Below are 24,757 nucleotides of genomic sequence, written 5' to 3'. Positions count from 1 at the left end.
TTTGTTGTAAACATGCTACAAGCCCCCTCACTTTAATCTGACCTCCCCCCCTCCCCCAAATTCAACCCATCCTGCAGCGCATGATGGGATGCCCTCGTTATGTACATACATGATCAAAAACCTCTTACCTTTTTACGCATCTCACCGCATTAGAAACCGGGCTTCTCTAAAATAGGCCCTGGCGTTGCGGAAGCATGGGAGGGAGTCTGTCGTTTATACCCTGAAAGATTTTACCGGGACATTGTCTGCCATGTGTTTTTAGCATCTACTCCTGTTTTCCTGTTTTATGTACTCTTGTTTGTTGGGAAAAGGGCTATAGACACGTTCTGAATGATAAGCGAACACATTTCTGTTACTTCGGACTTTTCGTGTCAAGTGAATAACCTCACACATCTTTTCCGAAACTACAATTTCGAGATACTAGCATGACATTAGACACAAGAGGTATATGTTGCTCTAGATGGTCAAGAATCATCCATCTCGAAATATGCCCACCCCTTCAGACTCAAACATCAAAAATCCATCTCCCTCACTATCCCCTTTTGGCCGCTGTATACTCCGACGCTCCCAAAAATCAGTCCCAAGTGACGCAAGACAAGTCCATGCTATGCCGACCCTCCCATCCATACATGAAAACATACATATAACGAGTGATAAAACAACCTAGGCCAGCGGGGCCTTGCGTACAGACAGGAAAAAAACTAACAGTACAAAAATGTAAATGTAGCGATTGGGGGTATGTAGTATGCGAGTGATCAGCTGTCCCAAAATGAAAAAGTCTTTCCTCATAATGCCATTATATGGCTATTACCTCCTCTCTCTTCTTCCACTAGATGGTGTCAATCTTGCTGTATGCGTTCTTACATGACGACGCATTTCTTGTCCTTCTCCTTGTCCTTGTCCACGGATCCGGTGGAGATGTCTGTCCATCCGGCGCTGCTGGCGGCGTCCGCGGCCTTCTTCTTCTTCTTCTTTTTGCCCTTGCCAGTCCAGCCACGCTTCTTGGCATCCTTAATGTTCTTAGCGGCGCTGCGCTCAGCACGGCTGGGTCGGCGGTTCACTGTTGGGGATGTCCTTGTGACAGGAACAGGGGGAGCATTCAGCCAAGCAGGTGCAGGCTGATGGGCAGGAAGTGCTGTGGGTACATGGTTGCCTCCCTGCGACGAGGCGATACTATATATCGTCTCTAGACGCTCCACCGTCGGCCGTTGACCGGACCCGGGAACGGGTCGAGGGTGACGAGGAACCGGCGCAAGCAAAGGGGTCTCGCTTCGGCGGCCAGACGTCTGACGGGTTGGTGGGTCAAAGGCACCAGTCACACCTCTGGGGGTGCTGATAATGAGTGGTTGATCAAATTCAGGCTGTGTGAGGCCGGAAGGTCCTGTTGCTAGCGCACTAGGAAGCGAATGTGACAGGTAATTACCATCTAAGCTTCCCACAGGCCTCCGTGCCACATGGTAGCCTCCTGAAAGGCGTCTTGGGTTACCTTGGCTGACTCTGTGGTTTAGGCTTGCAAGCTGGCTTGAGCTGGGCAGAGGTGGCAAGGCCGAAAGAGAGTCTTCCGTGGGCTGCGGTCTGGACCCTGGGAAAGGGAACCCATCAACTTGGTCAGCGGGTCGACCGGCCTCGGGCCCGGGACCACCAGGCCAAGTTTGAGCGTTTGACAACCGCCTCACTCTAGACGCCGTACCCTGGCCTGACTGAGCCGTATGTTCGGTCGCTGACGAAGCATCCACATTCACCTTTGGGACCGGAGCCTGAGGTTGGGAGGGGGGTGATAAGGCCACGGCAGGATCGGCGGGAGCTGTCACGGCTCTGGACTCCAAGGATGGGGCAATCGAAGAGACGGAAGGGATTCGCGAGTCGGGCTCAGAGGTCGCCGTCTCTGGTTGGCGTGCAGCTTGTCGAGGCGAACCGGGGGGGGTAGCATCATAGAGATCGTCCTCCATCTCTTGCTGGGCCGAGGGGCTCGATCTTGGTCGATACGTAGAATCGGCTCGTGGTCTACTCATAGTAGTCGAGTCACTCGCTGTTCTCTGGAAAGGTGGTCGTTGAGGCGAAGCAGCCGGGTGTTGGTGCCCGTCTTTGGAATCAAGAGAGCCCACACCTCCGTTGTTTTGTCCGAAAGGATGCATCCCAGCCGCATGCAAGTTTGGCATAGGGGGGATAGGAGGAATAGGGGCAGGCAGAGGAGCAACTGAGGGTCCACGCAGAAAGGCCGGCAAGTCTCCTGGGTCCTCCTTTTGGTATGGGGGTGGAGGAGGAACCCAATTGTCAGCATCACTCTCATGCGGATGTTCTCGTCGGCCGTCTGCACGGCGATACTCGATGGGGCGACCGTCTGCAGTTCGGGGATGGAGAGTTCGATCCACAGCAGCAGCCGTCGCCGCACGACGCAGAGTGGTTTGAGAGCGAGGGCTTGCATGTGCATAAGGGGCGTCCAATGCCTCCATCTCATCGATTGATAGGCCATCTCCGTCATCGTCATCGTTGTCAGGTTCAGTCGTTCGAATGGTTGGATTTTGACTAGGATGTTGACCAATCCTCCGGGGGATCAAGGGGTCGTCATCATCTTGATTGTCGCGACTGTTTGTGCGCTCAGGCCTTGGTAGAGGAGGAACGGCGTGAGTTCGTGCGGCAGATGTAGCAGCTCGAAGTAGATTAGAACCTCCGCCACGACCTCCTCGTCTTTGAGCCACAGTTCTTCGTCGGACGATGGCCACCTCTGTTGCAAGGTCACGTTGCTCTTCCTCCAATACCTCGGGGTGGTCGGTGCCAACTTCGATGGTGATCTCGTTCTTGGTTCCGTCACGGATGCCATAATCAAAGTCGATGAGAGTAACTCTGCCGCCGTCGACAAAGTCCATATCTTCCTCCTCGGTAACCAACCTCGGTGCGCCAACTCCTCGAGCTGTCACGACCAAGCGTTCCTGTGATGACGAGCTGCCGAAACCTGAAACCCATTTCACCATCTTTACTTCAGGCAACTCAGCTACCTTGGCGCCTGAAACGAACGTGTTCCTAAGCTTGTCGCAGAGGAGCTGCCACTGAGGTACTCTACCGCCCTCGGTTTCCTGTGCCCGCGTTGAAGGTCGTCGTGAGTTGCCGCTGTTTTGTCTGCCGAGGTTGGATGGAGATGATCCGTCGTTCGATGATGATGCGCTGTCTGGAACGGCATCCAAGTCTTCAGGGACACCATAGATCCATACGTCCTTCCCTTGAAACCCAGCCGACACCAGTTCACCCCGATATGTCGCAGAAGGAAGGGTAGAAGGGAGGAGCTTAGCCTGTGACGATGTACTTGGTACTGGTCCCGTGAAATAGGTTGTGCCGTTCCTCAGGTCATCGATTCGAACAGCTCGGAATGTCTCAAAACTTCGGTCGTACGTAAACGTCCAGCTTGCCTCTTCCTCGTTACCGTCCTGGAGCAGAACAGCATGGCTGCAGTCTCTGCTGGTGTTGGGAAACAAAATCGATGTAGTCCAGAGTGGACTCAAGTTGTCTTCGGACATGTGAGGACCTGGGTCGTAATATGGCGCCGTGATAATGACGGTGCTTGGCGGAGAGGAATGAGTAGTGGTCCCAAGGATTTGAGTACCATCATAGGAGAATGTCAGAGCATCGACGGCGTCGCACTTAACAGCTCGTCGATCAGTTGCAAGAGCATCAGCCCGTAGAGAGGACACTTCAATGCCGCCTTCGTAAGCTGCGGCGACGACAGATCCACAGGGCGAGAGAGCAATGGCTCGAGGAGTGTTGTCGAGGATCATGGACTGTGTTCGACGCGGTGGGGTCTTTTCCATGTCGTAGAGATCAACCTGCATCTCGGTGGATAGCACAGCGAGAAGGGTGCCTGCGTCGTTGATGCAGGCCGAGACAGGGCGGCGGAGAATCTTGAGTTCCCGCTTGATTTCGAGACTCGAACCCCGTACATCCAACACATAAATCCTACCGGAATTGTAGGCCAGAATGTGATGACCCTTTGGGGAGGCACTATACTGCATACCCTCACCTCCAGGACATGACGAAGAGCTGATAGATGTTGAAATGAGCTTCACGGTGGTGATGTTTGGGCGCAGGAAAGCCTGGAAGAGATTCCGCTTGACTTCTTGGGCGAACAGTCGGCGCAGTTGAGGGAGGTTGTCATCGTCGGAGGACGGGAAGGTTGAGTGGCTTGCGGAATACGAAGGACATCGTGACAGCTGCAAAAGATAGAGATGTGCTCGTTGGGAGACGGCCCTCCACTTGCGGTTAAGGAGAACCAGAGACGCGAAGCTGCTAGGGTCGGCGAGTCGTAGGATCCTGAGGGAGAGTTGAGCATTAGCATTTGGCGATAGGAAATCTTGGGCAGCGATCTCTCGACTGTTGTTTGCCCTGCCATCACTCCCTAAGACCCGCGCGATGCAGTAGGCGCATCGACGCAGCAGGGCGACGAGGACTCGTTAGGACTCACTGTTCAATGATCTCGTCGGGCAAGCTATCAAAAGGCGGAGGAGGGGGAAGAGGCATCTTCTCGATGCTGGAGCGACGAACGTCAGCGTCGACGGTCGGCGCGTCCATGACGCTCTAGCGCTCTACGGCGGAAGGCCAGTGATCATAGCAAGGGCGAAGACGAGAGGGAAAACGAGTCGTCGTGGTCGCGGCCGAGGCTTTGGCTTTGTTGTCGTTGGTGCGTGCGTGAGTGTTGGTGAGGAATGGGTGAATAAATTAGATGGTGAGCGTTGGTTGGCTCCGTCGTGTCGAGTAGCAGTAGCAGCAGCTGAGGTGCGCTCGCCTGTGGCTGACGCTCTGTGAGGCGAGGCGTGACGACGGCGGGTCGTCCAGGTGGAAAAGGAAGGTACAGGTATGGACGGAAGCGGTCCGAGGGGAGGGGACTCGGCGGTCAAGGTGTAAGCACTACAGACAGGAACAGACCTGAAAGCGGCTCAGCAATTTTGAAGCTGGAAGGAAGAAAAAAATTGAAAAGGGGATGCGTGTGGTGTTGTTATTGTTGCAAAGCATGAATATCAAACGTGAGAATGAACAAATGGCGGCTCGTTATCCGTCCGTCGTGATCGGCGACAAGCCCAAAACTCGACTAGCAGATGCGCCGGGTGTCCAATGGCCTCGGGATAAGGCTCAGGCTCCCGCTCCAACAAGGAACTTGCAGATGCCGTCCGTCGCAATGATAATGCCAAATGCCGTCGCGCACGGAGCGTGCTGTATACGGGCTACTAGGTTGTCTTGTCTTGTCTTGCCGGGCAGACCACCTACGTATCTCCTCCGTCAAGCTTCTTTCGGCCCTGAACCAACCCCACGACCTCAGAGCCTTGATTGGATGCTGGTCAGTTCGGCGGGGACAAGTTCACGTTGCCCTCTCCACTTGGTGCTCGTGCCGCCAGGGGTTGACTGTATTTCATGTGCTTGTGTGCTTCGACCAGTATTTTGAGAGAAGGCCAACGATGCTATAATGGTGCCGTCGCAGAGATGTTTACGGCGGTAGCAGATGCACCAGTAGCAGAAGAGATCCATTCCATCCTGCTGTAAACCATCCGACAGAGGCGCAGTGTCAAAACTGCACATCCACATCCATCCACAATCATATGCAGCTGAACGGCTCAGCCAGGGGACGTCTGATGGCGCGAATAGTGAAACCCCCAGTATGTCTCTGCCGCCCAACGTGACGCACCAGACGATCCAAGAGATAGCCCGAGACAGGAGAGAAACAGCCCGTCCCCTAATTCACGGACAGGCAGAAGAAAGAACAGAAAAGACACAAAATCCTTGCCGGAATGATGTAAGCGACAGGGGGGTTTTGGTGGGCTTTGTTGGGTTGGTGGAATTCTCCTTGGGTCGTTGACCTTCCCGTCGAGGTGCCATTCTGCGATGGCCGCATGTCTCGCCAAGACCCCAGAGGCCAAGCCACGGGGGAGGCGCCAGCCATTGAGCGGTGCATTCACTCATGCTCTCATTCTCTCCCATGAGCTCCCCTCCTCCCTGCATCGGACCCAACAAGCGAGGAGGGTTCAAGTGTTGACTCTTGTCTGGTGTCTCGTCTGAGATGGTGTCCTGCAGCGAGCCAAAAACAACAAACTACTTGTTCAGGCTGTTTTGCCGCTCGCTGGTCGGTGCAACCCTGGCTTGTCAAAGTTGGTTGCTTTGTTGGTTCATCTCGTTGTCTCTGTTGCTGCTCCATAGACGAGATCTGCCTCCAGTCCCAATAAAAGCCATGGATCCTCTGGATCTATTCTTAGAAACCCGCTTACTCACAGTGGCACCCTGCAATCGTGCACATGGTGTGCCATTCTGATAAGAGTGCATTCCGGTGCCAAGAATCACATTTCAGAGAATCACATCACAGAGTCGCTCTTGAGATCACAATCACTCATCACACAAGGCTGAGGCATGTCACAAGAAGCATACCACAAAGAATGCAGCGTGGTCCCCCTGACTAGGGAATGCTGCTCAACGTATGGTATGGTATGTGACAGGCGATAACCCCGCTCAACTAATAAGCGACCTAGACGAGGAAACCCGTGTACTGTCATGGTTGAGGAAAAGGGGAGCCGATGAAGAACATGACCACATTTGGCCTCGGCATCAAAAGATACTATTTATTTCGTAAATTGGGTATGGGATAAAAATACCTGAATTACATAAGGTTCAAAGTTCTTTCAGGTTTATTTTTAATTGCCTTTTTTTTATAGTTCACAATTGTTATTCGTATCTCGTATTAATTAAGTCACCATCAACCTCCCAGTGTGGATGCTATTCTCGAACCACGTGGCAATGAACTTGATCTTACGAAAGACAACGGCCAAGCAGCTGTACTCATGTTCCTCTGGAAACTTCTTCTGATCGTTTTACAAGTGGAAAAATATTCGTGGTAATCTAAATCTGAGCCCAGCCTGTGCGTGCAGCACAGCGCATAGAAGATTCCAAATGCTTAGACAATTTCATCTCCTTTCCGAGAAGCCCTTGACAGCATGAGCAAGCTGAACCAATTCCCTCATAGACACTAGCCAATGAAGGTGGGATATAGTACTCGGGAGGAACGAGGCAGGGCTTTCTTCTTGCCCCAGCCTCTCTTCGAATCCTTCATGGGGCGCAGTCTGAAGGTTGTTACTGAAGTCATACTGGCTGTGCATGTTCAGCAACTCAATGCTTGTCCCTTGAGGACGCCATTATCCCAGCCATTCCCAGGTCTTCTAAACCTTTCATCTGACTGCATAGGAAAGACCCGCGTTGCTTCAGGGAGACTCGTCGATGTGGCCGAGTGTAGTGAGCTGTCCTAGATGCGCCAGTTCATTGCAGACATCACATCGAATATGAGCCACATTCGGGATAGTTATATGCACCAACTCATACAGTATAAAAATCCGGTGTGTCAAAAGTGATCGAGTTCGTCCGGTTGCCAAGCCATTTACACAATCCACATTGGACAACACAGCTGCGCCAACATCCGAGGAGATGCTTGGTTGACATTGGTAGATGACCTGTATTATGCAGCCAGTATTGTTTTACTACATGTTATCATGCTCTGGATCACCAAGGGCACAATACATGTTACTCATGATAACGTCACGGAGCACTCTTCTACCCTCAGCCTCCAACTTGTGGTCACTCACCCTACACTTGTATCCCGAGTAGCTTGACTAAAGAGAGCCTGTATAAACCGTTACACCTCGTACGATGGCTGCATGTCGAAAACGGTCTCGTACGAGAAGCTGGAGAGCCTGATCTGAACGATGGTGCCTCGAGGGGCTGATCGGGCAGCACAGCCCTTTCCTGTGGCACCTAAGAGATAGTACATGTAGGGATAGTCTTTGAGCGTTGAACGTGGCTGGCTGAGCATTTGCCGAGACACTGTGGGACTCGAAATGGGCTCCTTTTTCCCCCCCGTCGCAACAAGGCTCCCTGTATCGGTATAGTTGGTTGTAGATGGCCTCCTGCCCAGCCGGGCGTCCAATCCGATCCAGATAAGATGATATCTATTGAAGATCGTTGAAGCCATGTGGGCCTGCGTCATGCACACTTCTCCTCGCGTTTCTCTGCCGAAGATGCAAGTAAGCAGAGATGGTGTGCCTTTTCTGTTTCTCGCAGTACTTGCCCGTCTGGCTTGCTTCACCGACATCTTTTCAAGTGGGCACATGCGTCTATACCCAATCAACTTGTTGACCAAAAAACTTCGATCTCACTAAACCCACGCCTTTTAAACAGGCTCGGCCCGCCAATTAACGTCTTGGTTGAGCTGTGGACCCGATGAGACAGGACCAGAGACATGCACTTCGTGGACCTTGGCGTGGGTATAAACGCAGGAGATATCTTGGCCATGATTCATGGTTCCATCTCTACCAACTGGGGGATGTGGAACTGGTTCATAACTTGGATTCGTCGGCTGGCGAGTGTAATGTCCGAATCGAGCCAAATTGCCCGATGACATTTCAGGGAGCATGGTCGATCACAAGTCAACGCTACCCGAAACAACTGTCCGTTCGACATCTTTGGAGTTGACTGCCTATCTAGGCAATCATGAAGCACTCAATTGATCTTATAGGTCATAAGGGCAGAAACAAAGACCTTCAGCATGTAACCCTATGTCAAATTACTTCTAGACAAGTGACATTCTGAGTATAGGATAGGGAGGTAGTTGACATTAAAGTTAGTCCACTGATAGCCGTGAAAGGGTCGATCTTCTCTTGTCGATCATGCCCGTTTGGTCGACACTTGTCTACATGGAGGTTGAGAAGTCAGATATGGTTTCTTGCCAGCGGCATCTTTCCGCAATTGTATGTACATGGGCCGGAATCAGCCCTTTACCAAGAGTTGCAGGTGTAAAACGTGGCAACCCCAGGGTGGCTTGTGGAGTCTCGAGATACTACTCAAAGAATAAACCAACTTTACACCCTCAGTTCTAATGTCGTCTGTTCATGACTCGAGCAATTCAGCCAGTAGAGCTGATCTCTCATGAACCTCAAGAGATGTCATCGACTAATGGCCCTAAAACCCTGCCAAGAAGAGTGTACTCTCAAGCTAGTCTAGTATAATGACATGCAAGTTGTCTCTTCTCCCAGCAGTTTAGTTGAACCAGGATTTGCGATCGGATGGGATGCGCCAGCGATCAAATCAACCACGGCATTTCTCCGCGGATCCGCGGCACCATCTGCCGTGAAGCCTGAGGCATCCCTGCAAAATCGTCAGGTTTCAGTGCTAGACAATGTACTTTGTTGGTTCTCCATCCGCCTGGTGCGCCCAGAGGCTTCTCTCGTCTCCGTCCCCCTACTACTCTGACTCTGGGCGGCAGAGAAACGCAATGAGAGCCTGCAAGGATGACAACTCCCTCCTACAGGCTTCTGCCTCTACAACCTCACTTGCAAGCCCTGCAGCAGGATGCCACTACTGAAGTTCTCACTCTGTTCCCTGTGGAGAAGAGGAAGGGTCTCATGAGCTATGGCCTACCAGAGTCGTGTGGAAAATTGTGCGAGGCTCTGCTACAGAATGTGGTATATTTTTGTCCCCTCTTCTCAACCAATATGCCGAGCTCGCGTTAATCTTGGCAGGCTTCTGACCTCGAGTCCTGGGCCATGACCTTTGGCATGGCCGTCAAGGATCTCCGGAGGCCTGAAATCAGCCCCCAGGCCTTTCGACTCGAAAAGGACAACACCTCTTCACTACTCAAGGGCTACACGGCGATAGTCGTGGCCCTCGGAAACACAAAGTACGACGTCGAGCTCATATCCGGCGACAAAAAGTCTTCGCAGAAGGAGACGTGGGACCCAGCCTTCGCCCTCCATGTCCACGAGACTGGCCTTAGAGCCATTGTAGGGAATCTCCGGTTCCTCTACATCCCCCTCCACCTGGAACCGATCTCGTGCCTGTGACAAGCCGGTGACCTTGTTCACTTCATGATGTGTATCATGTCATGGTCTGTATTCGCGTCCGACGCTGTACCGCTTCCGCTTCCGCTTCCGCCCGCGGTCGACCTCGAAGTGCCTGTGGTCAGACTTTTCTCAACCTGCTTACGGCTGCGTACCGCGTAAGCAACACGCCCGGAACCGAGGCGTTCGTTCGCGAGGCTGTCACGTACCTGACTTTTCCATTGCAGAGGTCAAAGACGAGACTTGGGATTCGGAGCACCTCCGAGGGTAGTAGTGTGGATGGACGGTGGGCAACGGCAGACTCCTCGCGCAGGAGTGGAAAACACTCGCTGGTAAAGTGCTGGCCGAAAGTAAAATACGAGTTGACTGGACGGCATGAGGATCTCGTAATGATGGATTAAAAATGGGCGAGTCTTGTAGATAGGGTACCTCTTAATGGAAGCTCGTAAGCTCGCACGCCGAGCACGCCGGCAAGCTCGTCCCCGATCAGTATGCACTTGGGCAGCGCGAATCGCTTCGACCTCAGCGTGTCACTGCCGCCGCTGATGCACTTGGCCATGGCCTGGAGCATGTCGTCCCTGGGTAAACCGTTATTGTACGCCACGTGACAGGCGGCAACCATGACCATGCTGTGAAGCTGATGTTCTCGGCCCTCAAAATCTTTGGCGGCAGCTGCGTAGGTGTCGAGGAGAGTCGCCCAGTCCATCTCGTGGCGGGACTGGATGTGGGACAGTGTCAGGCGGTCACGCAGGCGCTGGATATCGTCTGGCGTCGACGGCGAGTTGTTGTCCCAGTCCTCGTCTCCCTGAGGCAGCCTCTTCATCCAGTTTCTGATCCATTTTCTCTGAGTCTCCAGTCCCCGCCTCCGGACGGGCCTCTGGGGGACGGGTCTGCCTGGGTCTTCAACAATAAACTCGGCGGCGAAACCTGGCGGCTGTGGGGGGTTCATCTTGAACGCCAGAGGTTTCTAGGTCTGGAAACCCGAACGGTGAGCAGTCCAATGTCATGAATAACCGCGGTGTTGGAATCGTCAGCGTGTTGGTTATATGGGGGGGGCTTTGGGTCGGCTGCCGATTGTGCCGCCAAATTTTGGACTCTGTGTGAATGATTGCACCCACCAGGGTCGGTACTTGAGCCACCCGCCCTGGTGGGAGCTGTCGGGCTGCTCGGCAGGCATCAGGAGCGCAGAGAGACTGGAGAAATCAGCTCTACTCCAGGGACCCCGAGCAGAGGATTGCAAGCCATTGTGTCATACCGGTGGGAAGTGACAGTGGCGTTCGGTCATAGGCCCATCGTCCCCAATGGTCCAATGCCACGTCCTGTTTCCTCAGCCTTGTGAGGGCATTTCAGCGAGAGCGTGCGTGGGACAAGGACAGCTTCGATTCCCCAGGTCAGGTGGGATCTGGGATGCATAAACGGCTCCGTACCAGCAGCTTCCTCTCGACGCCTGCCGCTTCTAAAGTAGGATCCATCTTGGCCATCTTGGCACAGTTTTCTCTCACCATTTCAGAACCATCTTGAGCAGTCCATCCCCTACAAGAACAAGTCCATTAACGTAACGTAACAGCCAGACCAGGCAGGCGGCAAAGGGAGAAGGGACAACGACTCTCTCTCCCGCTAACCTCGGTGGAGACCCGGTCTGCCGGGGCAAGGGGAGCTGCCTTTCCGCGACTCCTCACAGTTCCAAGAACCCGGGCTAGCGAATAGCATCGGCACGGATTTAACCCCTAGATCTGCGGTGAGGTGTGCCTTGTGGCCGGACTAGGGTCTCTCGTTTCTGACCAAGTCGCCGCGCAGCGCTGTGGGCTGCTAGGGTCGAGAGAGATATGCAGGCTTGTTTCAACGGCGTGACGGCGTGACGAGAGGCGTGCGGCTGCAACTCGCAGATTAGCGCCGTAGATCAGCGTCCAGGTTTTAGACCGGACGAGTGAGTCTGCAGAAGGGCTCTATGAAGCCGGGCAACTCGACTTCGAGCCTGATCGAGACCATCCCCACCTGGAGGGACTGTTTCGTTCTGTGCGTGTTGTTCGCTTCACCCTGGCCACCATGATCGCCAGGAAGGGGCAAAGCTAAAGCAACGTGGGCATGGGTGGAGCTTGTCGCTTGTTAGTGAGCGTGGGGTTGTGGCGCACCGTGTAGGTGTGGCTGTGGCCGGCTGACAGAGTTGAGAGTGTGGCTAAGCTGAGCCCGCGAGCACATGCCCACGCCCACGTTAGGAAAGTCGAAGGGAAGGTGCTGACGTCGTTGCTGCCGCGTAAAGTGGCAGCTTCATGCCTGCCACGTCCACGGTCCATACCCCTGAAAAAAAAAACCCCGAGGACCCGCCCTTGCAATCTCACCTTGAGGACAGGTTGGATTGTCGCAATCGCAATCGACCTCATGAACTTTGTTGCTGCTCAGTCACTCCTTTAAATTTCCCTTTGCAGGCGCCTCGTCGAGTGCTCCGTACTCGTACTCCTTCTCTGTCGTGTATCCTTTGCCCGATGGCGGTTCGCTTCAATGGATGGCGATCCCGCTGTTGATCCGGAGCTTGACTCCTTCAGCTTGGCTTTCCCTCTGCCATACCGTGTCGGCTTCATCGCAACTTTGGGTAAGTATCGCTGTAGTCTTGTTGACGGCAGGAACTGACTCTGGCTTGTCGCAGCCGTCTGGGGATGGGGCTTGAACCTCCACTGCCTCTATCTCTTCAATGTCGACGTTCCGCACCTTATTCGATATCCCGGCCGATCATCGCCGCAACACATTCCGCATCATGGCTCGACCTATCGCCTCGCCATAGCTCTGTCCGCATTGTTCAGCCTGTCGATAACTCTGTTCTGGCTGTGTACGTGGGGCATTCCGGAGCGCGTCATTGCCTACGGCTGGATGCCGCTGTCCTACCTCTTTGCACTGGTTGTGCTGTTCGTTGTTCCGCTGAGGAACCTTCCTAGTGGCGGCAGAAGGAGGTTCTTGGCTACCCTGCGGCGCGTTAGCATTGGTGGGCTAGCCGAAGCCCAAGACGGCAAGTTCGGGGACATCTTGCTCGCCGATGTTTTGACATCGTACGCCAAGGTCTTTGGGGACCTGTTCGTTACGTTGTGCATGTTCTTTTCAGCACAGGGTTCGTCGACTAAGAGACCCGATCGCAACTGCGGAGGAACAGTGATTGTGCCGCTCATCATGGGGTTGCCGAGTTTGATTCGATTCCGACAGTGCTTGATTGAGTACTATCGTGTCCGAAGGGCACCATACAAGGAGTCGACGGGTTGGGGCGGTCAGCACCTGGCCAACGCCCTCAAGTACTCGTCGGCATTCCCTGTGTTGATAACCAGCGCCTGGCAGAGGTCCGTGGATGACCCAGACTCCAAGGCCGTCCTCCACAAGGCATGGATCGTTGCTGTGCTGATCAACTCACTCTACTCGTTCTACTGGGACGTGACCAAGGATTGGGACATGACCCTCTTCGCGTCAAAGCGAGACCGCGAATCACCACATCACCCGTTTGGGCTGCGAGACAGGTTGGTCTTCAGGGTGCCCAACCTCTACTATTTTGTGATCGGCATGGATTTGATGCTGCGGTGTACATGGTCGATAAAACTCAATAGCCGCCTGGACAAGTTCAGCGACCTGGAGGGAGGGATATTCCTCATCGAGTTTCTCGAGGTGTTCCGACGATGGGTGTGGATCTTTTTCCGCGTCGAGACGGAGTGGATCAGGAATTCCTCCACCGGCCTCGGGATCGACGACATTCTTCTTGGAGACTATCAGGGCAAGGACGACGAGGAGGATTAATGGCATCATTATCAGGCACGGTCAAGGGACTACAAGGGACTACGGCAACTAAACGACGGTCTAGGTATCCGGGCGTCCGGTGCAAATACGTGTGTGTGTTGAATAGATTGGGATATCTAATGAGATTGATCTTGGGCCAAGGTTTGGCCGAAGTCGAACAAATCTTCTTTTTACCCATGTTGCTCCCCGCGTCGAGACGCGCATTCCTGATGCGGCCCCGCGATGGTCAGGGCCAGGGCTCACGGCTCAGGGCGGCAAGGGCTTGAGTTGCCACGAGGGCATTCCGGGTCTCTGGGAAGGTTTCTGGTGCAAATGTCGCCCTGGTCTCGAGATGGCCATGTCGCCTGTCGGATGGGTCGTCCCGCGTCTCTGGGCAGCCTTGCCTTTCCCGGAACAAAATGTCGGTCAACTGCAGAGCCAAGGCATGTCAACTGAGTCGGGCGAACCGGAACTCTACCAGACGAGTCGATGCTTTGGGAAGACTCGTACAATTGCGGTAGCCACTAGAAGCACTAGAGCCCAGGAGGCACGACATGGCGTGGTTGGGGCTCTCGGCAGCCAATGCTTGCCCGTCGACAGCTTGCCGTCAGTGGCCGCAGGGTTTCCCAACGACGATGGCTTCATGTTTGTTTGTCTGTCAGTGAGAGGGCACAGACGTGTCACGGCTGTCAGATGTCTGCGCACGTCTCTGCGAGGGGGGAAAGTTGTCGTTTCGAGCCAGAATGACCCTGGGACTCGACAACAATTCAATCTATTCCTGTCATTCTCTGCGGGGTGCCGCTCGCGTAGCCCTCCCACCCAGGCGCGGTGGACTGGAATGCTGTCCATTGTCTTGGAGGATGTGTCGCTCGTCTCGCCGAGCCTAGACTCAAGCCTCCCGCCACAACCCGCTTGGTCCCAGGTGACTCCGGGGGAGATGAACGAATATCCAGGTTCCGTGGGCTTGGTAGCCACCGACGGACTATGACGGCTCAAACTCACAATGCTTGGGCAAACTCTTAAAGACCGAGTTCGTGACTCAAGGGCATTCGCTGCGAGGTTTTCGCCCTCTATCGCTCTCACAACCTTTGACTCACGGTTTCAGTCCGACAAGACCAATATCCATCCATCCACAACAAGGTCCAACAATACCGACAAGATCGATCCTGGAACCCGGTCAATGAAAGCATAGTTTCTTTGTGGCGGAGTTGAACTCGAAGTTTACTTGGCCACGGGGGAACAAAGCAGATCGCGCCCTTGCGTGGGCTTGAATCAACAGCCCGGCTATTGTCCTCTGCGGTGGCGCATATTGAGGGTTGCAAGCAAGCCGAATATATCCTTTATGCGAGGCCCCAGCGCTCCGATCTTGCGATTTAGACGACGAAAAACACCATTCCAGCGACAAGAAACATCGCACACTCCGCTTTACCATGCAAAGCTACCCACGCTCCATCAGCAGCATAGAACTGACGCTGCCTCCCGAAAATGCCTACCTTTACATGACAAGGCCGCTACCGCCGCCGCCGATCCCATCGAGGAGCTCATCACGGGCCAAACCTGTGCAAACTCGGAGATTCAGCGCCTTTCCTAAGACGACAGGACCTGGAAACAATCCCAAAGAGCTACCTCAACACCCTCCTGTCGTGGTTCCCCTCGCTCTATCGCAACGACGAGCCTCGCGTATGAGTATTTCAGGCGCCAGCACTCTACGTGAACGCCGGTCTTCTCAAAAGATTCAGCAATTGACCGGCCATGACGTTGGAGGAGGTATCGACTGGACATCGCCTCCCTCACGACCCAGCTTCTCTCCCGCTATTTCACCAAAGTCGATCCCAGACGATTCATCCAGTGGCTACAGCCTGTCATTAGACGAACCCATATTTGACGTGGAGCCTGCAGGACACGAAGACTATCAGCCAAGATCCTCCGACAGCAGCATGCCCCCATTGGAACCGGACTGCGATAGCATGATGAGCGTCCAAAGTTTTACAGCCCCGGCATCGCCCAAGACAGTGCATCGCTCTGCCTCATTACATCTTCCCAAGACGAGACGATTCAGCACTGCAACGACGCCATTGGAGACTGTCCCCGACCTCGACGACCATGTCGGCCATGATGTTCACGATGTTCACGATGCCCATGAGCAAGAGCATGACGAACATGTCCACGACGACCCTAACGACCCCTTCGACGAAGACGTGGCTTGGCAAGCAAGCCAATCTTACAACTACTTTAGCGATGCTGAAACTGCAGACGAATACCATCGAATCGCTACCAGGCTGGCCAACAACGACAAGCGACAGTCCATCTACGGAGGTGCTTCCATGATGTCGCAGTCTCAATCATCGCTGAGCAGACGCCTCAGCGTTTCTGCCAGGTCGCTATTCACCCGCAAGAAGGACTCATCTCTATCCGTCAGCTCCAGCAGGACATCACTCACTGCCATCAACTACCCCACAAAGGGGCCGTACTCTCCTTCGATCCCTCCGTCGTTGGATACCGCGAGCATCATCTCACCACCTCGAAGTATTTTCGAAACTGATGATGAGGAGGAAATTGACGGGGATGATGGCAGTGTCAGAGAGGTCATCAAGGACTTTTTTGCACGCAGAAGTGAGGAGCGTAATTCGACAGAGATGGTGACACCTCGCTCCCTCCCACGACAGCTCGAGCGTCCAGAGCAAAGCGGGCTCTTTGTGAAGACGGGATCGCAGGTCAGGGATCTATTTGCGAGCGCGCGGGACGGGGCCAAGATGATCCAGGCGGCACGGGGTGAGAGGAGGAGGACTCAACTGAGGAGCCAGATCAGGATGATCCCGGAGGAGGAGATTGGACGGTGAGTGAACGATGAATGGTTGGAGGGTAATTTCAAAGGATATGGTTGCATTTCAGCGCGGCGCGAGTGTCACTTTGAGAGAGATTCCCCCCTAAAATTTTTGTCATGTTATCCCAGGTAGCACACGTACCTCTATACAGTGCACACGAATATCTATTCACATATAGGGATTGATTCTATGTAATGAGATGTGTTGGCGGTGATTCAGAGCTGGACGTATTTGCTGGCAGGAGAATTAATCGATCAACAGACGGTGACATTACAGTTTCTACCATATGCAGTACGTACTTGAGGACCAGCAGTACTGTAGCTCGCTCATCTCAACTCGAATGTCTCACCCAAATCTCGGTATAAATCAAGTCGCCGATTCGGTCCCAGCCGGCTGCCTGGTTCCCCTACCGAGAGCCCCGCCCCCGCAGATCTGTCACAAGCCGGAGCCGGAGCCGTTCCCCGATCGAGACCGCGGCTTCCTCCATCCATCCTGCATCTACAGAGAGCGAAGCGCCGCCGGGGAGAGAGAGTGAGAAAGGTATAGAGATAGACACTCGGGGCTATAGAAGGAAACGGCCACGCCCAAGACATCATGATCCACGACGCAGCCGCTGCCGCCGCCATCGACCAGATCCCGGAATCAACAGACGCTACTGCTGACAGCCACTGCGTCACCGACGCTGACGTCGTTGAGGCGCTACAGGAGGGTATTCGTGAGGCTGCGAGGGAGGAGGTGCTGATCAACCACGGAGAGGCGTCGCTATACTATGATGCTCTAACCATGTCGCCTCTGAACGCAATGTCTACGGTGAGTTTTACTCCATCCATCGACTTTGTACTCGTCTTATCTTTATATCGTGTATCAATATTCGTGTTACAATGCTAACTTGCTACTTCAAGGCGGCACTCGCTCGTTTCCGCGCATACAAGCCCCCGGCGTTTCCTCTATGGGATCGTCTCCCCGCCCGCAGGCGTGCGGCTGTCCTGATTCTTCTCTATGCTGACCGTCGGGGCGACCTCCGTGTCGTAATTACCATGCGTGCAGCCAGCCTGAGGAGCTTCTCGGGCCATGCTGCGTTCCCCGGCGGCAAGGCGGATGACACTGAAGAGACTCCATGTAAGTTGTCTGGATCTCGGCTGTAGAGCTTGGCGTTGACATGAAAACCTTGCAGTTCAGATCGCACGCAGGGAGGCGTGGGAAGAGATTGGACTCCCCATGGATGATAACAAACTCCCCAAACCTTTCCGTATCGAACATCTCTGCTGTCTTCCTCCCTCTCTCGCCAGGACTCACCTCGTCGTGCGGCCATGCGTCGCCTTCCTCCACGCAGACCAACGTACACCTGATGAGCTAGCGCCTACAGTGGACGAGATCATGATACCCAGACTGGACGCCCGTGAAGTCGCTGCAGTCTTTAGCGCACCCTTCTACAACTTTCTCAAGCAGCGCGATTTACCTCCTGCGCCGGGTGAGGCACTCCCAGAGGGACACTGGTACGACGGCTTTTGGCACTCATGGAAGGATTATCCCTGGAGGGTACACAACTTTTACGTGCCCGTCAACAACCAGACAGTATCCAAGCCACGACGGAGTAGCACGCAGGAAAACCTAGCCAAGAAGCTAGAAGAGGAAGAAGAGGCCGAGGGCAGGTTCAAGGTCTGGGGGATGACGGCGCGGATGCTCGTGGACGCAGCGAGGATCGCATACGCCGAGGAGCCCGAGATGGAGCACAATGATAACTACGGCGACGAGGCCATCATTGCGCATGCTGATGAGCTTGGTGATTTGAGTGAGAAGAAGGAGGAAAAGAAGGAGGAGAATGGGGAGGCGGCCAAGATGTAGACCAGATGAGTGCAAGGCAACAAAGAGACTTGGGCTCAGCGATGGCACAGGAGCCCAGATGAGTAGATTCTCTAGATCATGTTCAAAGCCCGTGCTTCTGGATTGTCGCAGGGCACTGCTTAAGCTTTATATCAAATTAAGAAGAGAATATTCATAAATTCGATAGGATTTCTTAGTGTATCATAAATGCTGTCAGTATCCAGTTGCTCAAGTCTAAGTTCAAGTTGCCCTGGCCACAAGCACAGTATCTCAGCTTCGACAGTTCGCCATTAAAACGCCATTGTTGTAGCCATTGCCACTCTTTAGTGGCACGCATTGTCCTTTGTAGCCGAAGTTCTATGTCCAAAGAAGACATATCCAATAAAGGCGCCAAGAGACACGGAAATCATGACCCAGCCGTTGTAGGTCATAAAGACGAGCCTATTGGCAGTTAACTGGCTGTACGCCAGAGATTCATCACAATAACTTACATGAGCATAAATGCGTAAAAGTTCTGCAGGGCATACAAGACAGCCTTGATGAGATGGGCGCGCTGATCGGCCTGCTCCTGGTTTTGCCCTGAAAGGATGGGAGTCGACTCAGTAACAGGTTCATCACCTCACGGGAAAGACTTAGCATTGGCACTTTTACCCAAGAAGTATCGTATCACAAAGGAGATTATTTCATATCTTGGGCTCCCCAGCCCACTCACAGGAAAGGGGAGAATGTGTGGTATGCAGTCTATGGGAAGGGAGGGATAGAGGCTCACTGGGTGTGGCGCGGACGCGCTTGTCGAGGGCTTCTTCGTAACGACGCGAGAGGGAGCGGAGGGCTTCGTAGCCTACGGCGAGGAGGATGACTGCGACGAGAGAGAAGACGAGGGAGGAGGTCGAGCGGATGTGCCATTGTCGGAAGACGATGCAGAGGTTCTTGGTGTCCCAGGTGAAGAGCATCTAGAGACGACGTCGTCAGCGGGGGGATGAGCAGGGGATAAGATGGGAACTTGCGTTCATGCTGCACATGTCCTTCATGCCTCCATCGCCATGGTCCATGCCGCCGTGGCCCATTCCCTTGTGGTCCATTCCACTGTGATCCATGTGTGCGTGGTCCATTGTATTTGCTGTCGTGGGGAGCGTATTCGTTATCGTGAGGTCGTCGTGGTCTTGGAACGGAATCGATGGTGTCGTCGCAACAAGAACAAATGCAAGTAGAGGAGACGTCTGATGATTAAATATCCAAACAACCCGACGCTTGAAACGAGCTCAAACGTGCGCAAGCTTAAGATGGTGTAGAGGTTCACGACAGGGAGAGCTCGTCTCCTCGTGGCCGAGCTGTGGATGCACGGGATCTGCCGGACTTGGATGGTGCGATAGCGGTACTTGAGATACCACCCATTCCACACCGAACGGCAAGTACCCGTTCTAGAGCGGCCTGAACATGACCCCTGTAGGAAGCGATTATCGCTGAAGCGCCCACTGCGACTGCGGGGGAGAGAGCAAATGGAACCCAAGGCCCGTGATCAAGATGGGGGATGGGTCCCTGTGAAAGTGGAAATCGAACTCGGAGTCATGGAGATAGGACGGGAGACATGAGCAGTGGTAAGTTTTGGAGGCTGAACTGAGGTATTATTAAGGCATCATGATTTGTTAGCTACCTACTTCTAAGCAGCCAACTTGGATCTCCGTAACATCCGCAACTTGAACCTGCACATGAACAAGTTGACAACCACTTGATACCCCTCAACCAACCCACATTGGTCGATTTTTGAGATTGTATCCGTGATACTATAGTGAGAGATGCTTTCGGCGCCTATCAACTTGCCCAAGTGGTGAGTCAACTTGTCGTCTCAAACAGACACTTTACTCACCAACTCGATTCAAATTACAAGGCTTGAGGAAAACTCTCATCTTTTGCAGCCGCCCATCAACAACTACTGCGTCTACAATGAAGACTTTAGCGTCATGGTAAATACAAACTGACCACCCCCGAAAAAGGACTCACTGACTCAAACTCAACCACCCCAAGATCGTCGGCGGCCCCAACGCCAGGACCGACTACCACATCAACCAGACGCCCGAGTGGTTCTACCAGTACAAGGGCGCCATGATGCTCAAGGTCGTCGACGAGGGCAAGTTCCGCGACATCATCATCCGCGAGGGCGACATGTTCCTCCTCCCCGGCAACACACCCCACAACCCCGTCCGCTTCGCCAACACGGTCGGCGTCGTACTCGAGCAGCGCCGGCCCAAGGACTCGCTCGACCGCATGCGCTGGTACTGCGCCTCGTGCGGCGAGGCCGTGCATGAGGCTGCGTTTCACTGCACTGACCTGGGCACCCAGATCAAGGCTGCTGTTGAAGACTTTAAGGGTGATAACGACAAGAGGACCTGTGGCAAGTGTGGTGCTTTGGCTGACTGGGCACCCAAGCCGGGGAGCATCAAGGACCCCAATCTGGAGTAATTTGAAGGTGTTTATGAGTGATGATGTCAAGAGCGAATTAAAAGGTGCACGGATATGGCGGGCGTTGATGTTGTGGTAGTAGTAGTTGCAGAGAGAATGTCTGCCTCATTATATTCTACATTTTGGTGTCATACTTTCTCAATCTCATCAACCAGTCCCTCATATTCCTCTGTCTAAGTCTCGGCAAAGGAGTAAGAGCTGGGCGACTGCTCCACAGGAATCTCAATGTTGCCCTCCTCCAGCTCCTTACCATCAACCCTCAGACCAGCACGGATGACGTCTCCCGGCACAGCAGGGCCAACACCGGCAGGAGTTCCAGTGAGGACAATGTCACCGGGCTGCAGGGTCATGACCTTGGAGATGTCGCTCAGGATGCGGGGGATCTGGTAGATCATCAGGTTGGTCGAGCCCTGCTGCTTGACCTCGCCGTTGACCTTGAGGAAGAGCTCAACGTCCTGCGGGTTCTTGATGGACGCCTTGGGGATGATGTTGCTCATGGGCAGGAATGTGTCGAAGCCCTTGGCAATGTCCCAGGGGAGACCCTTCTTCTTGGCCTCGTTCTGGGCGTTGCGGGCCGTCATGTCGATGGCCACGGCGTAGGCTATACTGTGTCAGCCATTGTTCCTCACTCGGTTGGAAAATGCGTACCCTTGATGGCATCCAGAGCACCCTGGGTGTCTGAGGCCTGGAGATCCCGAACCACCTTGCCAATGATGAGAGCCAGCTCAACCTCATAGTGCATGTCAATGCCATTCGGCCGCAGGACCGAACCCTCACCGGGGAGGACAATGGAAGATGAGGGCTTGAGGAAGAAGAAGGGCTGCTTGGGCTTGGTGTTGTTGAGCTCAGTAATGTGCTCCCTGAATATCCATCATCAGCGCAAGTCTCGAGGAGGTCAAGGTCAACATACGCAAAGTTGCGGCCAATGCACACCACCTTGCCGGCCTGCTTCAGGCTCGACGATGCCTGGGGTGCCAAGCTGGCCATTGTGCGTCTGAGGGCGAACATCTTGAATGAAATTGAACGGGGGTATCTCTTGTAGAAATCCTCACAGCTCTTAACTTTAGTGATGAGGTTTGGCGGGTGAAATATCCCGACGAGAATAACAGCGCGGCTTCGGAAGTAACAGCCGATGGTTCCGCCTCGGAGGTCGGCGCCGTGTCTCGAGTCGCCGGTTGGTAATTTAGAGGCAGATTTGAAGATTTGCGATGGGGCGATGAGGTCTGGGAGAGATATTACCGAGGCATTTCCCCGCCGACTTCGCAATTGAGAATATGGGGATTTGTCGACTGTGACATTTCACGCTGTCGAGGTAATCGCTCGTCATGGCCTCTCGGTCGGCACTCCTCCGAGGCCATCACAGAAATTCCACTTTCGGCCTAGTGTCATTCAGCTCAACGTCCTCAAACACCTCCCCCGATCATGTCGCTTCCTCTTTATCCCGACATCTACAAAGGAGCTTTATGAATTTGACCCCATCCATCGATATTGTGTCCGGGCTCTTGGTTACTTATGGCTCACTGATCAAGCGATTAAGCCATGACCACCAATAAGAGGCACTTCCCAAGTCGTCAAAGCAACTTCACACAGGGGGTTGAGCTCCAACTACTAAGTGGTACCCCTTCATACCCGTCTTTGGCTCTTTCAATATTTGATTCTTTGTTAGAATTGATTCTCGGTTCTTACATCAGGAAAGAGAGCTGCGGAGTAGTAGTCTCGGCTTTCATATTCGTGTTGTTGCATTGTTCAACCGAACTCCTTTGGCATTCTCCACCATGTCCGTGTGGGATCCCATCCAAGAGGACTGCTATTTTAAACCTACAAAGAACAAGGCCATTGTATCAATCAATTCCACCAAGTCTTTCTTTCCAACAATGGCTCGCTTCCATGGCCGATCAAGTCAGCTACATCGGGTGAAGTGGACTTGTTCTTGGCCATCAACGAGTATATATAAAGTCGACATGGAGAACATTCCTGTTCACCAACAAAAACCGGCAAAGCAACAATTCATTCATTCCTTCCGTCTACCCAACTACCTATCGATTATCAAAGTCAAGGCTTTTCTCATCAGCCTCACAAATCATGTGTATCAAAGTTGATCGCTGGTTCTACTGCCCGGTGCAGGGACAAGGTCCTCCAGTCCCTCCAGAACGGGAACATACCAATACCCACGACAATTTCTGGACATATTGGGATCATGGAGAGACGGCGGGCCTTGACGAGCAACGCGAAATAAACCTACCTACCTTTCCAGGCTACCACTACGTGCACCACAACGACGAGCGCTGGATCCGATGCGCCATGACCCATTCTAGAGTCTGTCAAGAGTATCCTCTGGAGATTCGTACCGAGCTGTACGGTATCCCATGCCCGGACTGCTCCCAAGACGACCCTTGCGTCTTGTCTGCTCAACCCATTCGCACTTACAAGAACCCGAGTCCCAACATGACGCCAGACGCCTTCGCCCACATTGCTGATGCATATGCATACGAGATCATTACCCTAATTACTTCCTTCCTCAGGATAGAGTTCAACGACCTGGGGCTCGAGGAGCCGGACTGGAATGTGTACCAGCGCGGTCTTTACTGCACGCAGGAAAGGAATCACATTGTAGCAGACCGTGCCCGGAATCCCGACGGCCCACTGAGACACATTTGTGCTCTAGACTGTGCCTGTACAGCTCGTCCTTGGGCGCACAACGCCTCGCGCGCAGCTCGCAACCAGAATGCCACCAATGTGAGAATCAGGGCCGCCCAAGAATGGTTCTACTATGCCTACACCGACGAGGAACCTTCTTGGTGGACCGACACTTACTTCGGCCACATACCAAACCAGCTCTGGTTGAACATGCATGAGGAAGCCCCCCAGAGATACACAGATCTAATCTCTCAGATCACGAAAGCCGTGTACGACCTCAATCGACTTGGCCCAACCATCCAGACCGCAAGTCAGAACAGGCACAGATTCGTACATTCAAATTATCAAAGGTATATCCGGTTGGGACAGTCTACAGCTGCCCAACTCATCACCTTGCCCTGTCTCGACCCTGGCATCACCACCGAGTTTCTCGACCTGCTCATGCGGGATCACTTCCTCACGGCTCTGTGCCCTCATATCGATCCTACGAATGACCAGATATACACTCTCGACTGCCAGAAAACACCCACGGAAGCAATGAAAATGCTTCTTTTTTATAGTCGTCGTGTGTTTGGGGACGACAACACGCGGCGTGAGGCCTTCCGTCGTGGCGTACGACAATCTGCACTTGTAAACGCCCTCGAACGCAACCGGGCTATTTGCCATCACAATGCCCTCGTCAAGAAGCAAGTCGCCGAAGGTTTTGCTCTCACTCGTGTGGCCAACTCCCGGTACGCTGCGGCCAGTACCCAGACCTGCCCTATCTGCGCCGATGACTTTGACGACTCCAGCACCGTGCTCCAGACCCCCACGCACCTTCGGGCTGTAGAAATGCCCTGCTGTCACCAGTTCTTGCACGTCCGCTGCCTCAAGGGCAGTGCTCTACACTGGGAGAAATGCCCCCTGTGCAACAGGAACCTCAAGGATGTCGGCCTTTCTATAGAAAGGTTTGCTCCAGACCAGTCCATCCAGCAGGAGGTCCGTCGAGAAGACCTGCCTGAGGGCATGATGAGGCGTCCAAACGCGTCTGAGAGGGAACTCGTCGAGGTCAATCGTCACCTCATCATTGACTATGTTCGAAATCGCCTACAAGAAGAAGAGGCACTGCCTGCTTTCATCCCTGTACAAGCTGAATGGATATGAAGAATGCATCATGGATAGACTTTCAGGTCTCGAGAAGCGCAAAGTGGCGGCCTCATGAACGGTTGACGAGTGTCTACCGAATCAACTCAGAGTTTGTGTGAAAGATCAGGAAAACTATGATGGATAGACGTGTGGTTTTGGACAATCGGCGTTGGCGTTGGTCAAACTGAGGCATATAAAAACAACAGAAAAGTATTGGATATAGATAGTGCTTGAAATCTATGGTTTTGCTCTTCTTTTCTCTACATCAACCTTGATCTA

At 53.5% G+C, this 24,757-nt stretch overlaps 10 protein-coding genes across 10 annotated transcripts; 6 read left to right on the top strand and 4 right to left on the bottom strand.

Annotated features, from left to right (window-relative positions):
- Positions 1-860: 860 nt before the first annotated feature.
- Positions 861-4,560, bottom strand: NCS57_00588200 (F-box domain-containing protein; the record flags this gene model as incomplete). The annotated part of the gene is made up of 2 exons (XM_053055789.1): positions 861-4,302; positions 4,454-4,560. The coding sequence occupies 2 exons, from the start codon at positions 4,558-4,560 to the stop codon at positions 861-863; spliced, it is 3,549 nt and encodes a 1,182-aa protein (XP_052914744.1).
- Positions 4,561-9,308: 4,748 nt separating this feature from the next.
- Positions 9,309-9,860, top strand: NCS57_00588100 (uncharacterized protein; the record flags this gene model as incomplete). Its single annotated transcript, XM_053055788.1, has 2 exons — positions 9,309-9,482; positions 9,540-9,860. The coding sequence occupies 2 exons, from the start codon at positions 9,309-9,311 to the stop codon at positions 9,858-9,860; spliced, it is 495 nt and encodes a 164-aa protein (XP_052914743.1).
- Positions 9,861-9,877: 17 nt separating this feature from the next.
- On the bottom strand, positions 9,878-10,806 carry NCS57_00588000 (uncharacterized protein; the record flags this gene model as incomplete). Its single annotated transcript, XM_053055787.1, has 3 exons — positions 9,878-10,004; positions 10,067-10,223; positions 10,287-10,806. 3 exons carry the CDS (start codon positions 10,804-10,806, stop codon positions 9,878-9,880), a joined length of 804 nt encoding a protein of 267 aa, XP_052914742.1.
- Positions 10,807-12,356: 1,550 nt separating this feature from the next.
- NCS57_00587900 (EXS domain-containing protein) lies at positions 12,357-13,628 on the top strand (the record flags this gene model as incomplete). The annotated part of the gene is made up of 2 exons (XM_053055786.1): positions 12,357-12,447; positions 12,502-13,628. 2 exons carry the CDS (start codon positions 12,357-12,359, stop codon positions 13,626-13,628), a joined length of 1,218 nt encoding a protein of 405 aa, XP_052914741.1.
- Positions 13,629-15,037: 1,409 nt separating this feature from the next.
- Positions 15,038-16,447, top strand: NCS57_00587800 (uncharacterized protein; the record flags this gene model as incomplete). Its single annotated transcript, XM_053055785.1, has 1 exon — positions 15,038-16,447. One exon carries the CDS (start codon positions 15,038-15,040, stop codon positions 16,445-16,447), a length of 1,410 nt encoding a protein of 469 aa, XP_052914740.1.
- A 579-nt stretch (positions 16,448-17,026) lies between these two features.
- Positions 17,027-18,277, top strand: NCS57_00587700 (uncharacterized protein; the record flags this gene model as incomplete). Its single annotated transcript, XM_053055784.1, has 3 exons — positions 17,027-17,242; positions 17,335-17,551; positions 17,607-18,277. The coding sequence occupies 3 exons, from the start codon at positions 17,027-17,029 to the stop codon at positions 18,275-18,277; spliced, it is 1,104 nt and encodes a 367-aa protein (XP_052914739.1).
- A 302-nt stretch (positions 18,278-18,579) lies between these two features.
- Positions 18,580-19,368, bottom strand: NCS57_00587600 (Copper transport protein; the record flags this gene model as incomplete). The annotated part of the gene is made up of 4 exons (XM_053055783.1): positions 18,580-18,697; positions 18,748-18,874; positions 19,026-19,209; positions 19,264-19,368. 4 exons carry the CDS (start codon positions 19,366-19,368, stop codon positions 18,580-18,582), a joined length of 534 nt encoding a protein of 177 aa, XP_052914738.1.
- A 684-nt stretch (positions 19,369-20,052) lies between these two features.
- NCS57_00587500 (3-hydroxyanthranilate 3,4-dioxygenase) lies at positions 20,053-20,716 on the top strand (the record flags this gene model as incomplete). The annotated part of the gene is made up of 3 exons (XM_053055782.1): positions 20,053-20,084; positions 20,145-20,220; positions 20,282-20,716. The coding sequence occupies 3 exons, from the start codon at positions 20,053-20,055 to the stop codon at positions 20,714-20,716; spliced, it is 543 nt and encodes a 180-aa protein (XP_052914737.1).
- Positions 20,717-20,889: 173 nt separating this feature from the next.
- On the bottom strand, positions 20,890-21,724 carry NCS57_00587400 (FAA-hydrolase domain-containing protein; the record flags this gene model as incomplete). The annotated part of the gene is made up of 3 exons (XM_053055781.1): positions 20,890-21,317; positions 21,365-21,576; positions 21,627-21,724. The coding sequence occupies 3 exons, from the start codon at positions 21,722-21,724 to the stop codon at positions 20,890-20,892; spliced, it is 738 nt and encodes a 245-aa protein (XP_052914736.1).
- A 1,074-nt stretch (positions 21,725-22,798) lies between these two features.
- On the top strand, positions 22,799-24,496 carry NCS57_00587300 (uncharacterized protein; the record flags this gene model as incomplete). The annotated part of the gene is made up of 1 exon (XM_053055780.1): positions 22,799-24,496. The coding sequence occupies one exon, from the start codon at positions 22,799-22,801 to the stop codon at positions 24,494-24,496; it is 1,698 nt and encodes a 565-aa protein (XP_052914735.1).
- Between the last annotated feature and the right edge of the window lie 261 nt (positions 24,497-24,757).

Source organism: Fusarium keratoplasticum, chromosome 4, assembly GCF_025433545.1.
Source record: "Fusarium keratoplasticum isolate Fu6.1 chromosome 4, whole genome shotgun sequence".
Taxonomy (NCBI): domain Eukaryota; kingdom Fungi; phylum Ascomycota; class Sordariomycetes; order Hypocreales; family Nectriaceae; genus Fusarium; species Fusarium keratoplasticum.
The sequence above is the reverse complement of the archived record's forward strand: the minus strand, read 5'-3'. Positions and strand labels throughout refer to the sequence as shown.